The sequence below is a fragment of the Calidris pugnax genome, unplaced genomic scaffold, assembly GCF_001431845.1.
Source record: "Calidris pugnax isolate Ruff unplaced genomic scaffold, ASM143184v1 scaffold516, whole genome shotgun sequence".
Taxonomy (NCBI): domain Eukaryota; kingdom Metazoa; phylum Chordata; class Aves; order Charadriiformes; family Scolopacidae; genus Calidris; species Calidris pugnax.
In genome coordinates this window covers 92991-105205 of record NW_015091408.1, presented here as the reverse complement: position 1 = coordinate 105205, position 12215 = coordinate 92991, and the positions used below count along the sequence as shown (strand labels likewise).

The 12215-nt window shown below is 54.3% G+C and overlaps 3 protein-coding genes across 8 annotated transcripts in view; 2 read left to right on the top strand and 1 right to left on the bottom strand.

Annotated features, from left to right (window-relative positions):
- The window catches only part of S100A1 (S100 calcium binding protein A1), a 3749-nt gene extending 1238 nt beyond the window's left edge, over nt 1-2511 (top strand). The window contains exons 1-3 of one of the 2 annotated variants that reach the window (XM_014961476.1): nt 846-1050; nt 1526-1674; nt 1788-2511. In XM_014961476.1, coding sequence (XP_014816962.1) covers nt 1534-1674; nt 1788-1931 — 285 coding nt within the window. In that variant the 5' untranslated portion in view covers nt 846-1050; nt 1526-1533 and the 3' untranslated portion in view covers nt 1932-2511. Of the gene's footprint in view, nt 1-845; nt 1051-1525; nt 1675-1787 lie in introns of those variants that run through there. The other variant, XM_014961477.1, reaches the window with a different exon arrangement.
- The window catches only part of S100A13 (S100 calcium binding protein A13), a 16505-nt gene extending 12590 nt beyond the window's left edge, over nt 1-3915 (bottom strand). The window contains exon 1 of the mRNA XM_014961478.1: nt 3771-3915. Within this exon, the coding sequence (XP_014816964.1) occupies nt 3771-3790 (20 nt within the window). The 5' untranslated portion in view covers nt 3791-3915. The remainder of the gene's footprint in view (nt 1-3770) is intronic.
- On the top strand, nt 3084-11906 carry CHTOP (chromatin target of PRMT1). Of its 5 annotated transcripts, none has more exons than XM_014961471.1 (6): nt 3084-3240; nt 4461-4542; nt 6236-6389; nt 9275-9461; nt 9598-9735; nt 11680-11906. In XM_014961471.1, the coding sequence occupies exons 2-6, from the start codon at nt 4478-4480 to the stop codon at nt 11880-11882; spliced, it is 747 nt and encodes a 248-aa protein (XP_014816957.1). In that variant the 5' UTR covers nt 3084-3240; nt 4461-4477; the 3' UTR covers nt 11883-11906. The 5 variants fall into 5 exon arrangements, with proteins under 5 accessions (XP_014816957.1, XP_014816960.1, XP_014816959.1 ...); XM_014961474.1 differs by having other exon boundaries at nt 3085-3240; nt 9278-9461; XM_014961473.1 differs by having other exon boundaries at nt 3091-3263.
- Nucleotides 11907-12215: the final 309 nt, after the last annotated feature.

Below are 12215 nucleotides of genomic sequence, written 5' to 3'. Positions count from 1 at the left end.
GGGTTCGGCCCCACACCGCCCCGTTTCAGGGGGGGGGACGTGGGGCTGTAACGGGAGCTGTGGCGGGGCCTGGATTATCAGCGTAGGCCATGCCAGCTCGGGGAATTTGGTTTCTTGGCCCGGGCGTTGCTGGAGCAACCTCCGGGTTGGGATTGTGGGGCTTTGTGTTTTTTTTTAACGGGACAAGAGGCTTTTCTGTCTGCGGGGAGCGGGGTGGCCCCCGGGGGGGCCTGGGTTGAGTCACCCGATAGCCCCCCGTGGCGTTTCCCCCCCCCGGGCCCAGGCCCTGGCTGGCTCCCGTTTCGAGGCCCAGGACACCGGATACTCGTCGCTTATCGGCCCCCGGGGAGGAGGGTCGGGGCCGGATCCGGCACCGCGGCACCGCGGGCGCTGACAGATGGGGGATGCCGGCGGGTGACGCCGTGGGGTCAGACCCCGGGCACCCGTCGGTGACACGGGGACCACGGTTACAAACCCAACCGGGACCCCTCGCCAAATCCCACCCGGGGTTGGGCAAGTAGAGCCAGCTAGGGGGTAGCCCCGCTGCTCGTCCGTCGGTGACACTTGGACCACGCTTACAAACCCAACCGGGACCCCTCGCCAAATCCCACCCGGGGTTGGGCAAGTAGAGCCAGCCAGGGCATAGCCCCGCTGCCCGGCCCCACACATCCCCCTGCCCCACGGCGTCGTGGGGCTGGCAAGAAGGGACATTCGGGGTTTAGAATGGGGACGCAGAGCCCCCCAAAAGCGACTCTCGGCGTCGCTGCCCACCCCTCCCCTGCCCCATAAGCACTGGTGGGGCTGGAAACGCTCCCCCCACGTCACCCCCGAGGATGGTGTGGGGTGAGCGGGGTGCTGTGGGTCTGGGTTCCCCACATCCCGGCCCCCCGGGAAGGCGGCGCGGGGGTGTCCCGGCGGTGCCAGCCGGGCTGTCCAGCCCCGGTATCGGATCCTCCCGGAGGGAGGGGGCTTGGAGGTTATTTAACGTCCCCGCTCGTCCCAGCCCCACACTCTCGGAGCAGCGGGCGGGCGGCGCGGAGGGGACCTCAGGTGAGCCCAGGTGACAAAAGGGAGACACGGGTGCCCTGCAAAGGGACAGGGGGCCGGGGTCCCCCTCCCCAGGTGCCCCCCCTTCCCCAGGAGCCCCCTCATCCAGCCCTGGGGTACCCCACGGGGGTCTCTGCCCAACGCCAAGCATTCGGCGTGAAGGCCACGGCTCCCCAAGAGGGGACAGGGCAGGGGGTGGCTGCGATTTGGGGGGTAGGACAAGGAGGAGGGGGGGACCTTGTGGCTGTCCCCTGCTCCGTAACATGGCGGGTCATTGTTCACCACCTCCCAGCCCTGGGGTGCCCCGTGGGGGTCTCTGCCCAACGCCAAGCATTCGTTGTGAAGGCCACGGCTCCCCAAGAGGGGACATGGCAGGGTGTGGCTGCGCTTTGGGGGCTAGGATACAGAGGAGGGGGGGACCTTGTGGCTGTCCCCTGCTCCGTAACATGGCGGGTCGTTGTGTCCCCCCCCCCTGCAGCCGGAGTCATGGCGTCGCAGCTGGAAGGGGCCATGGAGACACTCATCAACGTCTTCCACCATTACTCGGGCAAAGAAGGGGACAAGTACAAGCTGAGCAAGAAGGAGCTGAAGGAGCTGCTGCAGAGCGAGCTGGGCTGCTTCCTGGAGGTAGGAACCATGAGGGGCCGGGGGTCCCCCCCCAAACTTTCCCTCTGTCCCAGCGGGCTGCCGAGCCCCCCAGGGCTCACCCTGTCACCCCCCCATCTTCTCCTGACACACAGACCCAGAAGGACACGGGCGCCGTGGAGAAGATCATGCAGGACCTGGATGAGAACGGCGACGGGGAGGTGGACTTCCAGGAGTACGTGGTCCTGGTGGCCACCCTCACCGTGGCCTGCAACACCTTCTTCTGGGAGAACGCCTGACCCAGGCCCCCCACCACCACCACCACCACGCAGCAGCCGGCCGCAGCGTCCCCAAAAACGCAGAGCCCCCCGCCATCACCCCCCCAGCTCCCCCTCAGCTCCCCAGCACACCCCGGGGATCCCACTGGGATCCAGCTCCACAATAAAGGCACTGACCCAGCCAGAGGCGTGTTGTCAGCTCCTTCCTTTTTAGGGCTGGGTGTCCCTCCCTGGTGTCCCCCCAGGGATACTGGTGTCCTCCCGGGGATACCAAAGAGCCTTCCCTCTCTCCTGAGCCATGGGGTCACAGGGAAAAGCCACTTCGGGTCACCCGAAGTGCCTGGAGACATCCCCGTCTCCACCCTGCTCCTCCATCGGGACCTGGCACCAGCCCCACCGTGGCCCCGGGGCTCAGCAGAGCCAGGGCGGGTGACCCCGAAATGCACCGGGGGGTGTTGGGGTGCGGGACACGGAGGTGCAACGTGGGGGCAGGAGGGTCCGGAGGAGGGGGAGACAGGCCACAGGCCGGGACTCGTCGCCCCGTCCCGCCAGAGGCACGGGCACCGCGCCCCGTGTGGGGCTGGAGGAACCGGTTCTTATCTCCTCACCCCAGCGGGCCGCCCGCCAGCAGCCCCCGCGCTCAGGCCCGGCGCAGGGCCACCAGCGCCATCGTCTGCCGGGGCTGGGGCCGGCTTCGGTGCTTCCTAAAGGGCTCCGGGATCTCCCCCATCCCGCCCCACACCGGGGCTGCCCCGGGAGACATCGGGGGATACAGCGGGGACAACTAGGCCGCAGGCCCAACCAGGCCGCAAGGGGAACTAGAAGCCCCCTGAGGCCCTCCTCAAGCCTTCAACACCTCTAACCAGGCCTCCGCACCCGCCTTAATGAGCAAGCGGGCGCCCGAGCTCCTCAGCGGGGAGGAACCGGGGGAGAACCGGGAACGGGCCCCGTTGGAACCCGGCCAGGCCGCGGCGGCGCCCGCCTGAAGGAGCCCAAGGCATCCCCCCCCCGCTTCCGCACCACAGCCTAGTCCCGCCCACCCCACCCCGGGGCACCAATAGCCGAGGGGGCGTCCCTGACGTCGGGGCTGCTCCGCCCAATAGGAGGCGGGGCGGTGGTGACGGACGGGGCTGTGCGCCTGCGCTTAGCCGCCGCCATTTTGGGCGGCTCGGGAGGAGGAAGAGGAGGGAGGGGGTTTGCGGGCGCCGCCGCCATTTTGTCGCGGGCGCTTCGAGTGCGGCGGGAGCGGGCGGAGGGCGCCGGTGCCAGCCCCACACCCCGCGCCAGCCGTTAGTCAGCCCCACCGGAGACCTGGCGACCGTCTGCTTCGGTGAGAGAGGTTGGCCCTGACCGGTATGGGGCGGGCGGGTGCGTGCTGAGGGAGGCTCCGGGAGGGAGGCCGCGGGGCTCCCCTCAGGCGGCTGAGGGTGGGATGGGGGGCTGAGCTTTGTCCTCTGAGGGGAAAAGTGAGGGTTTTGCCCATTTCTCGGCTTTGTGCACCCAGGGCCGGGCTCTTTTATCCCCTCAGGTCTCGTAGGGTAGGGGTTGGACCGAGGGCCCAGGCCAGGCCTCGGCTTCCTCCCCATTCTCGGCGGGCAGATGGGAATGGGGCTTCCCCAGCTGTGGTTATTTAGGAAAAACCAAAAAAAAAGTGCACTTTGAAAGCGTTTTTAGTTAAAAAAGGGATTACGGCTGCCTGTTGGCTCAATTTCTAGCCGGTGGGCTGTAAAACAGTGCAAAGAAAGCATTTTTGAGGAGGAGTTTTGAGGAGGAGTGCTTCTCGGCAGTCACCTAAGCATTACGTTTGGTGCTAATTTTATTTTAAAGAAAAGCTAAAGCGATCTGTATACTCGAGCTTACCGCATTTCAGTAGTATTCATCACCCCCAAAGCACTCGGCGTCGAGCTGTGCTCCCAGGATCAGGAACAGCTGAGTTTAAATCCCTTCCCTCAGGCGTGTGGCGGGTTTTTGTGTCGAAGAACCGCATTGGGGCTGTGGGTGAGCCGCCTACCAGAGTATTAGGTATTAAAAATCCCAACTGATTGCAGTTTACCTCTGTCCAGGTGGTGGCAATCATAGTAGGAGGCGGGAACCTTAATATTTTTAACTTATATGGGACTTCCGTAGGGTAACGTTGAGATTTCATTGCCAGGTCTATAGTTTGTGTCTGTTTAAAGCAAATAGGGGTTTCCATCTAGCTGATAGTAAAGCTGAGGGAGTGTGGCAGTGTCACTAGGTGCTGCACTAAACAAGATATTTGGGTGACATCTTGACTGATGGACTATTTTTGCAGCGTTCCTCCTGCTATCGATAAAATTTTCCCTTTTTAAAGAGTGATTTCTCAGTCAGGGTGGGTTAGCATAGCTTGCTGATTTATTAAACCTGCTGTATCACAGCAGTGGCCTAGAAATTAAATTAAATTGCCCCCTTCTTGGTGTTCTCCACCCAAGGAGCCGGAATGCGGGGGTTTTATTGAATGTTGAGTCGAGTTGGCGCCGCGTCTCCGTGCTGTTTGTTAAATCTGCTTCTTCTGCTTCTCCTGTTTTGCAGATTCTCTCGATCTGAAGATGGCTGCACAGTCAGCACCGAAGGTTGTGCTAAAGAGCACCACCAAGATGTCTCTGAACGAGCGGTGAGGAAGCCAACAGCAGCTTCAGCTCATAAGAAATTATTTTTTTTTATTTTTTTTTTTATTTTTTACTTAAATATCACTGTGTCCGGTGTCCAAAAAAAAAAAAAAAAAACAAAAACCCAACGTGGTTTCTGCCCTCTTTTAAAACCTCACTTAAAACAAGCAGATGGCTTTGCACCTCTGTCTTAAACTCCAACAAAAAATGTGGTACGCACGGTTAAAAGGGCGAGCGTTGCGGAGCGATTCATCTGCAGCCGTTAAGCTTAAACTATCCGACACGTAAAAAAAATCCTGGTGGGATGTGGTCTTAACCAAACCGAGAGAAACCTCACACCCTCCCTTTTTTTTTTTTTTTTTTTTTGTCTTCCACATGGTTTTTTTACATTTTAGCCCGGTCGCCGCTGCGGCGCGGTAGCATGTTACCCAGGCTGCGGCGGGTTTGCTGCTTCGTCCGAGGCAGACTCACGCCCGCGTGGTCTGGTCTGTAAGAGGCAGGCAGCAGGCCCTCAAACAAAGCCCAAAGGCCCTTTAAACAACAGTTTTGGGCCTTGTAAGAGGCAAATGCTTTGCTTCATCTCCATCTCCTCTCTCTCTTTGATTTCTTGATTTCTTCTGTTGAGTATTTTGCTGGGTTTGTTTTCTTTTTTCTTTTTTTTTTTGCCATGCCATTCTGTGTTTCTACAGCAATGACTTAACAGCAATGCAGTTAATGTTCTGCTTTCTTACTAATCACTCTTCTAACGATGTTATTGTCATGGAATTGGGGAGAAAGGGAGCTGTTTGCCTGCAGTTCCTGCTGTGGGGCAAGGTCTGTGATGAGATGTATTGTCATGGAATTGGGGAGAAAGGGAGCTCTTTGCCTGCAGCTCCTGCTCTGGGGAGGTCTGCAATGGCACATAGCCTGAAGGGGTGCTTGGGCTCACCCTGCAGAAGGGGAGCAGGGCAGGGGAGCCTCACTGGCCTCTTCCCTTTTAGTCAGCCCATATTCCTCATCCCAAAGTGTTTTCCAGTCCCAAAGTGTTTTCCAGTCTCGCGTAGCTCCTGGGACACAGCAGAAAGCCCATGGGATGCTGCTGAGGAGGAGCTAAGGAGGTTACCTCACGCTGCATGTATTGCTCTTAAAGCCAGAAGATTCTTTGTGCACCAAAGAAACGGCCAAAGTTTTTTTTATAACTATTTTTATAAATGAGCACAGTTGGGTGGTGGTATTTCTTAGGGCACCAGTGCCACCAGAGGCATGCTGGTCTGTTCTGGGGGCTTTTGTAGAGCTGCCATCTGGCATTGAGGTTTTAAAACTAATTAAATAAGTTTTCTTACCTCTTAGAGGGTTAATTGGGATTTTGCAGTAGGATTTCAGTTTGCTTTTCTGTTTCTGTCATGTCTTCTCTCATCTGTCACGGTCATCTCTGCTTACTGCTTGTTCTCATTCCTTTCTGCCATTTTCTAAAAAAATCAGTAACCTAAAGCTTTTGATCACTTCTGAATTAACACCCAACGTCATTTCTGAGTTTCCAGTTCTTGCACACTTGTGGAAAACAAGGAACACCTAAATCCCGTATGACGTGACCCGAGTACCACTCTTTTACATAAAAGGTTCATGGGATCTGGAGATCCGATCTTGAGAACCATGAAATGCCAATAAATGTATGTAATAAAAGCTTTATTTAAACACCCATTTTATTCGACCTTGAAGCTTTACTAACATGCTGAAGAACAAACAGCCGATGCCAGTGAATATTCGGGCTACCATGCAGCAGCAGCAGCAGCTGGCCAGTGCCAGAAACAGAAGACTGGCCCAGCAGATGGAGAATAGACCTTCTGTCCAGGCTGCTTTGAAGCTTAAACAGGTGAGAAAAAGCAGCTTTTTTTTTGGGGGGGCAGCCCATCAATTATTGGCACTGACAATAATTCAGGGCACGGTGGGTTTTGAAAAATCCTCCTGGAAGTTAAAAATGAGAAACCTAGAAGGGACTTGGAGAAAATCCCATCTTTTATTTCAGATGAGTGACGTTTTGTGACTTACCTGGTTGTTGTTACTATGAGTTGGGGGTGGTTTTGTGCTGCCTGTTCACGTCTCCTCTCTATTTTTTCAGAGAAATGTTCTCATTCTGGGTTTCTGGATCTGCCGAGTGCTTCATCTCGCAATCTAATCTTTTATGGTTCCACGTTTCGGTGATGAGTGTTAGAGATTTCAGTGTCTTCCTCAAACTGGTAGAGCAGAAGACCTGAGCAGATGCTCTAGATCTTGATTCCTCCACCTTTTCAGTGTGTTCCTCCCTAACTCTGGACTTAGGGAAGGGGCAGGGGGCAAAATCTCACTATGACAGAAACCTCAATAACGTCCGGAAGAGACATATTTCTCTAAATTCTCCTCGTTGACAGACTTAAGGTCTTTTTTGCAAGTTTTAAAGTGTATTTTTAAGTGGGAAGGGTGGTGAAATTGGCTTAAAATGGATGCATAGGGCACAAATTGGCTTAAAATGGATGCATAGGGCACAAATTGGCTTAAAATGGATGCATAGGGCACAAATTGGCTTAAAATGGATGCATAGGGCACAAATTAAAACCCGTGGGGTAGAGCTGTGGGGTGAGTTCAAACCAGCACCGCCTGACTCGGCTCCAGAAGTAGTTAAATCAAATTCTCTACGTTCTCCTCCACGAGGAAAAAAAGCCCTGGAAATTTTTGAGCTGAGCTGCTTGGCCAAATAGCTGGAATACTTGAACCACGCCGAGGTTGAGGGCTCACTCTTTGCTAAAAGAGGGAATTTGGCCACTTTTCCAGACCTCTCGAGACGTCTGCTGTAAAAAAACAGCCCCTGGTGCCAGTGGGTCTTGGAGAGCTTGTAAACAAAAAGCTCTGGAAATGGTTGTCTGAATTATTTTGTTTGGTTTTTTTTAAAAAAAAAGAATTTGAAAAGAATTTCACAAGTGGTAAGTGAAACTGGATCGAAAGCTTGAATTCTGCTGAATTGAAAAGGGTTTTTTTGGCTTGGCTCCTAAACCTGATTTGATTTTTTCATGGTTTTTAAGGGCATAGGGGTGTCCTCGTGGTCTCCTGGAGTTGAATGCTGCGAGGGAGGGCCACGGAAGGGTGGCACAGGGAAATTTGGGACCCTGGCTTATATTGGGTTGCTCTTCCAGGAGTGGAAGTTGCTGTTTGTGGTTGGATTTTTTTCACCAGGAGCTTTTTTAGCTCCTTCTGGTGGTGTTGGACCCCCGTGATGGGTCATCCATGCTTCAGAAAGGACTTCTTTAAGTTCCCAGGGAGTTCTGCTTGTGCCAAATTTCTAGTGGTGTGTTCTGTATCCTCCACATCCCACTGCACGAGTGTTTACATTAACCTACTGGGGGTTTTTTTAACTTAAAACCGTTTTTATTGATGGTAGTTCCAGACCTGAGTTTATTTGGTGGCTGGAGCAGAGCAAGGTTGAGCACTTTGAGGCTGTTTCGGTGCAAAGGCCAGCAGTTTGTGTTAAAATCTTAATTGTAAGTGGCATAAATGAATAATTAGATACGGAACATCCACGTGTTAGATATGTAAGTTATTAGATATTATAAGTGGCATAAATGAATAATTAGATACGGAACATCCACGTGTTAGATATGTAAGTTATTAGATATTATAAGTGGCATAAATGAATAATTAGATACGGAACATCCACGTGTTTCTCATTCGCTGGGCGAAATAAAGGATGACATTTTAGGCTGCTGCAGCTGTTGGCAAAATGAATGACTTCCTAAACTCTTGAATCATTAAAATCTTACTACAGCTACAAAAAAGACTGATTTTAGAGGAAGCCAGTCAGCTTTTCACAGGTTTGGGTCAAATAGAGAAGCGATAACTTCAACTTATGGAATCTGTGGTAAAACGCAGCCTTTATGGCTCCTCCTGTCCCTTGCTGAGAACTCTTGCTCTTGTGACAAGTGTGAAGGTTCCTGGTGCTGCTTCATGGCCCCGTGTGGGTTTTTTGGGGACTAAACTGGCACCAGTGGGTGTTAGTGATTTCACCACTAAAGTTTTTGGGGTCTAGATGCAAAAGTTGATGTTTTTTCCAAGCTGTTGCCTTGGCGCGTGCGGAGGCTGGGCCAGGGGGCCACCGGGGGTGGTAGCCACGGCGTGTGGCTCCACAGATGGGCTTGTGCCACAGCAGGGCTCGTTGCTTTCCCTGTCCCTTGGACTGTCACCTTCCAGCAGGAGGGGTTAGTGTCACCCTCGGGGACCGAGTGCCTGATTTGGACCGAGCAGCGCTGCTAAAAACGGGGAGAAATATTTCCTTCCCAATGGGCAAACTTTCTTCTCTCCGCACAAACGTTTGCTTCCAGGAAAGGTCTTTTTAATCTCTCTTTTGACCTTCCCAAACCATCCCTCCCAGAGCAGATTTGATTATATATTGCAGAGAGCTGGTGACAAACGTTTGCTTCCAGGAAAGGTCTTTTTTTAATCTCTCTTTGACCTTCCCAAACCATCCCTCCCAGATTTGATTCTCTTGATTATATATTGCAGAGGAGCTGGTGACCCCCTATTTTATATTTAAACCCCCAATTTTATATTTCAAATAAACCCCTAATTTTATATTTAAAATAACCCCCCAAACACTCCCCCTCGTAGGGCCAGGCGGTTGCTGTGCCGTCGGCCCTCCGAGTCCCAGATTGCTGCATGACTTCTTGTTTGTTTTTTTTGTTGTTTTGGTTTGTTTTTTTGGGTTTTTTTCTTCAAAATCATTTGTTCCAGAAGAGCTTAAAGCAACGCCTGGGGAAGAGTAACATCCAGGCACGACTGGGCCGGCCGGCTGGCCCCCTCGCTCGAGGAGCCATGGGGGGAAGAGGACTAGCCATGGGGCAGAGGGGCTTGCCACGAGGAGCCATGCGCGGTGGCCGGGGAGCAAGAGCTCTGCTGAGAGGAGGAGTCCCACTCCGAGGTCAGTGCTTCAACTGGAGATTGGTTTTATACCAGTAAAAACATTATTTTTTTGGACAACGGGACTCTGGCTTGGGCTGAAAACTGAGAATTTGATTTTTTAAATATATTTTTTTTTTTACTCACCTTTTTCACAGGTCAGAGCCTGCTTCGTGGAGGGCGAGGGATGTCCCCCAGGATGGGGCTGAGAAGAGGTGGCATCAGGGGCCGTGGTGGCCCTGGAAGAGGTGGCCTGGGCAGAGGTGCCATGGGCCGCGGGGGACTCGGTGGCCGAGGTTGGTGCGCGCGGGCGTCGGGAGCCACTCTCTGCTGCCAAATAACTAGAAATAACCTTTAATTCTCAGAATCACAGAATCTTCTAGGTTGGAAGGGACCTTCAAGATCATCTTGTCCAACCATCAACCCAACTGACAAAAATAGACACCCACAGGTGTCATTTAATCCTTTTTCCTGCTTAAGGCTTGTGTTGTGTGACCACACACGGCCCCAAAACCCCTCGATTTCTTAAATTGTAGCTCTCAGTTAGGGCTTTTATTCCCCAAATATTTTCCCTCGCCAAGATCTTCAACACCATCACTAGAGGGGATCTGAGGACTCTCAGCCAAGTTGTCCCTTCCTGGCTGGTGTCACTTGGAGTAATAGTTGAGGGAGGGAATGATCTTCCAACATGTTGAGGAAGATGATGGTGTCTCCTCACGCCTCCAAAGGAAATGATACAGAGACTGAGGAAACCAAGAGTCTCTTCGTTTACTCAGAGAGACCTGGAGAGTTGTGGGGAGAGGAACCTGATGAAGTTCAACCAGGACAAGTGTTGGGTGCTGCCCCTGGGGAGGAAGAACCCCTCAAACCAGTACAGGTTGGGGGTGACCTGCTGGGGAGCAGCTCTGAGGAGAAAGACCTGGGAGTCCTGGGGGACAACAGGATGCCCAGGAGCCAGCAATGGGCCCTGGTGGCCAAGGAGGCCAATGGCATCCTGGGGGGCATCAAGAAGAGCGTGGAGAACCTCAAGGGAGGTCATCCTGCCCCTCTGCTCTGCCCTGGGGAGGCCCCAGCTGGAGCACTGGGACCAGTTGTGGGCTCCCCAGTTCCAGAAGGACAGGGAACTGCTGGAGAGGGGACAGTGGAGGCTGCGAGGATGATGAGGGACTGGAGCATCTCTCTTGGGAGGAAAGGCTGAGGGACCTGGGGCTTTGGAGTCTGGAGAAGAGAAGGCTGAGGGGGGATCTGATCAAGGCCTGGAAATCCTTCCAGGGTGGGGGTCAGGAGGATGGGGCCAGGCTTTTTCCAGTGGTGCCCAGGGACAGGACAAGAGGGAACGGGCACAAACTGGAACAGGGCAAGTTCCATTTCAACATGAGGAGGAACTTCTTGACTTTGAGGGTGGCAGAGCCCTGGCAGAGGCTGCCCAGAGAGGTGGTGGGGTCTCCTTCTCTGGAGATGTTCAACACCCACCTGGATTTGATCCTGTGGGACCTGCTCTGGGTGGACCTGCTTGGGCCAGAGGGTTGGGACAAGGTGGTCTCCAGAGGTCCCTTCCAACCTCCACCAGTCTATGCCATCTCTGGAGACATTCAAACCCCACGTGGCCACGTTCCTGTGGGACCTGCTCTGGGTGACCCTGCTTGGCCAGGGGTGGGATTGGGTGATCTCCAGAGGTCCCTTCCAACCTCCACCAGTCTATGCCATCTCTGGAGACATCCCAACCCCACGTGGCCACGTTCCTGTGGGACCTGCTCTGGGTGACCCTGCTTGGGCCAGGGGGTGGGACTGGGTGATCTCCAGAGGTCCCTTCCAACCTCCACCAGTCTATGCCATCTCTGGAGACATCCCAACCCCACGTGGCCACGTTCCTGTGGGACCTGCTCTGGGTGACCCTGCTTGGGCCAGGGGGTGGGACTGGGTGATCTCCAGAGGTCCCTTCCAACCTCCACCAGTCTATGCCATCTCTGGAGACATCCCAACCCCACGTGGCCACGTTCCTGTGGGACCTGCTCTGGGTGACCCTGCTTGGGCCAGGGGGTGGGACTTGGGTGATCTCCAGGGGTCCCTTCCAACCTCCACCATCCTGCCATCCCAGCACCCCATGGTCCAATCCTGTAGGACCATCCTTCCGCGATGGTCCTACAGGACGTTCCTGAGAAGTAGCTTTGATAGGGTGGGAGTGGTGACCTCGGGGGTCTGGTGGAACGTGTGTGACCCCCATCTTTACGTCCCCGTAGGTCGTGGCATGACGGGCCGGGGCCGTGGTGGCTTCGGTGGCCGCGGCAGAGGCCGAGGTCGGGGCAGAGGATCCACACGTCCCGCCTTGACCAAGGAGCAGTTGGACAACCAGTTGGACGCCTACATGTCCAAGACCAAGGGACACCTGGACGCCGAGCTGGACGCCTACATGGCTCAGACAGACCCCGAGACCAACGACTGACTCATCCCCCCCCTTCCCCCCCCCAAAAAAAAACCCCCCACAGACTCTTGGTGGCCCCTCAGGACACCATTTTGGTAGCCCACCAGCTGAAAACGCGAGCCCTCGTCCCGGCCGGAAGGACCCTTGGGAGCAAGGAGAGAGAAATGAGACTTTAGTGTGTTCTTTCCCCGTTTTGATACTCTCCGTTGTCTGAAACCTTTCATTTTTGGGAGTTTTGGGATCGTTTGTGGTTTTGCTTTGGTTTTTTTATATCTTTTTTGTTGTTTTTTTTCCTGGTTTTCCCTTAAATCCTGACACAAAACCGACAGATTTAGTGCCAGGAAACTCCATTTT

Coding starts and splice junctions, on each gene's coding strand:
- CHTOP (XM_014961471.1), top strand. CDS start 4,478: ATGGCTGCACAGTCAGCACCGAAGGTTGTGCTAAAGAGCACCACCAAG. Junction 6,390..9,274: donor CTGCTTTGAAGCTTAAACAG/GTGAGAAAAAGC, acceptor CATTTGTTCCAG/AAGAGCTTAAAGCAACGCCT. Junction 9,736..11,679: donor CGGGGGACTCGGTGGCCGAG/GTTGGTGCGCGC, acceptor ACGTCCCCGTAG/GTCGTGGCATGACGGGCCGG.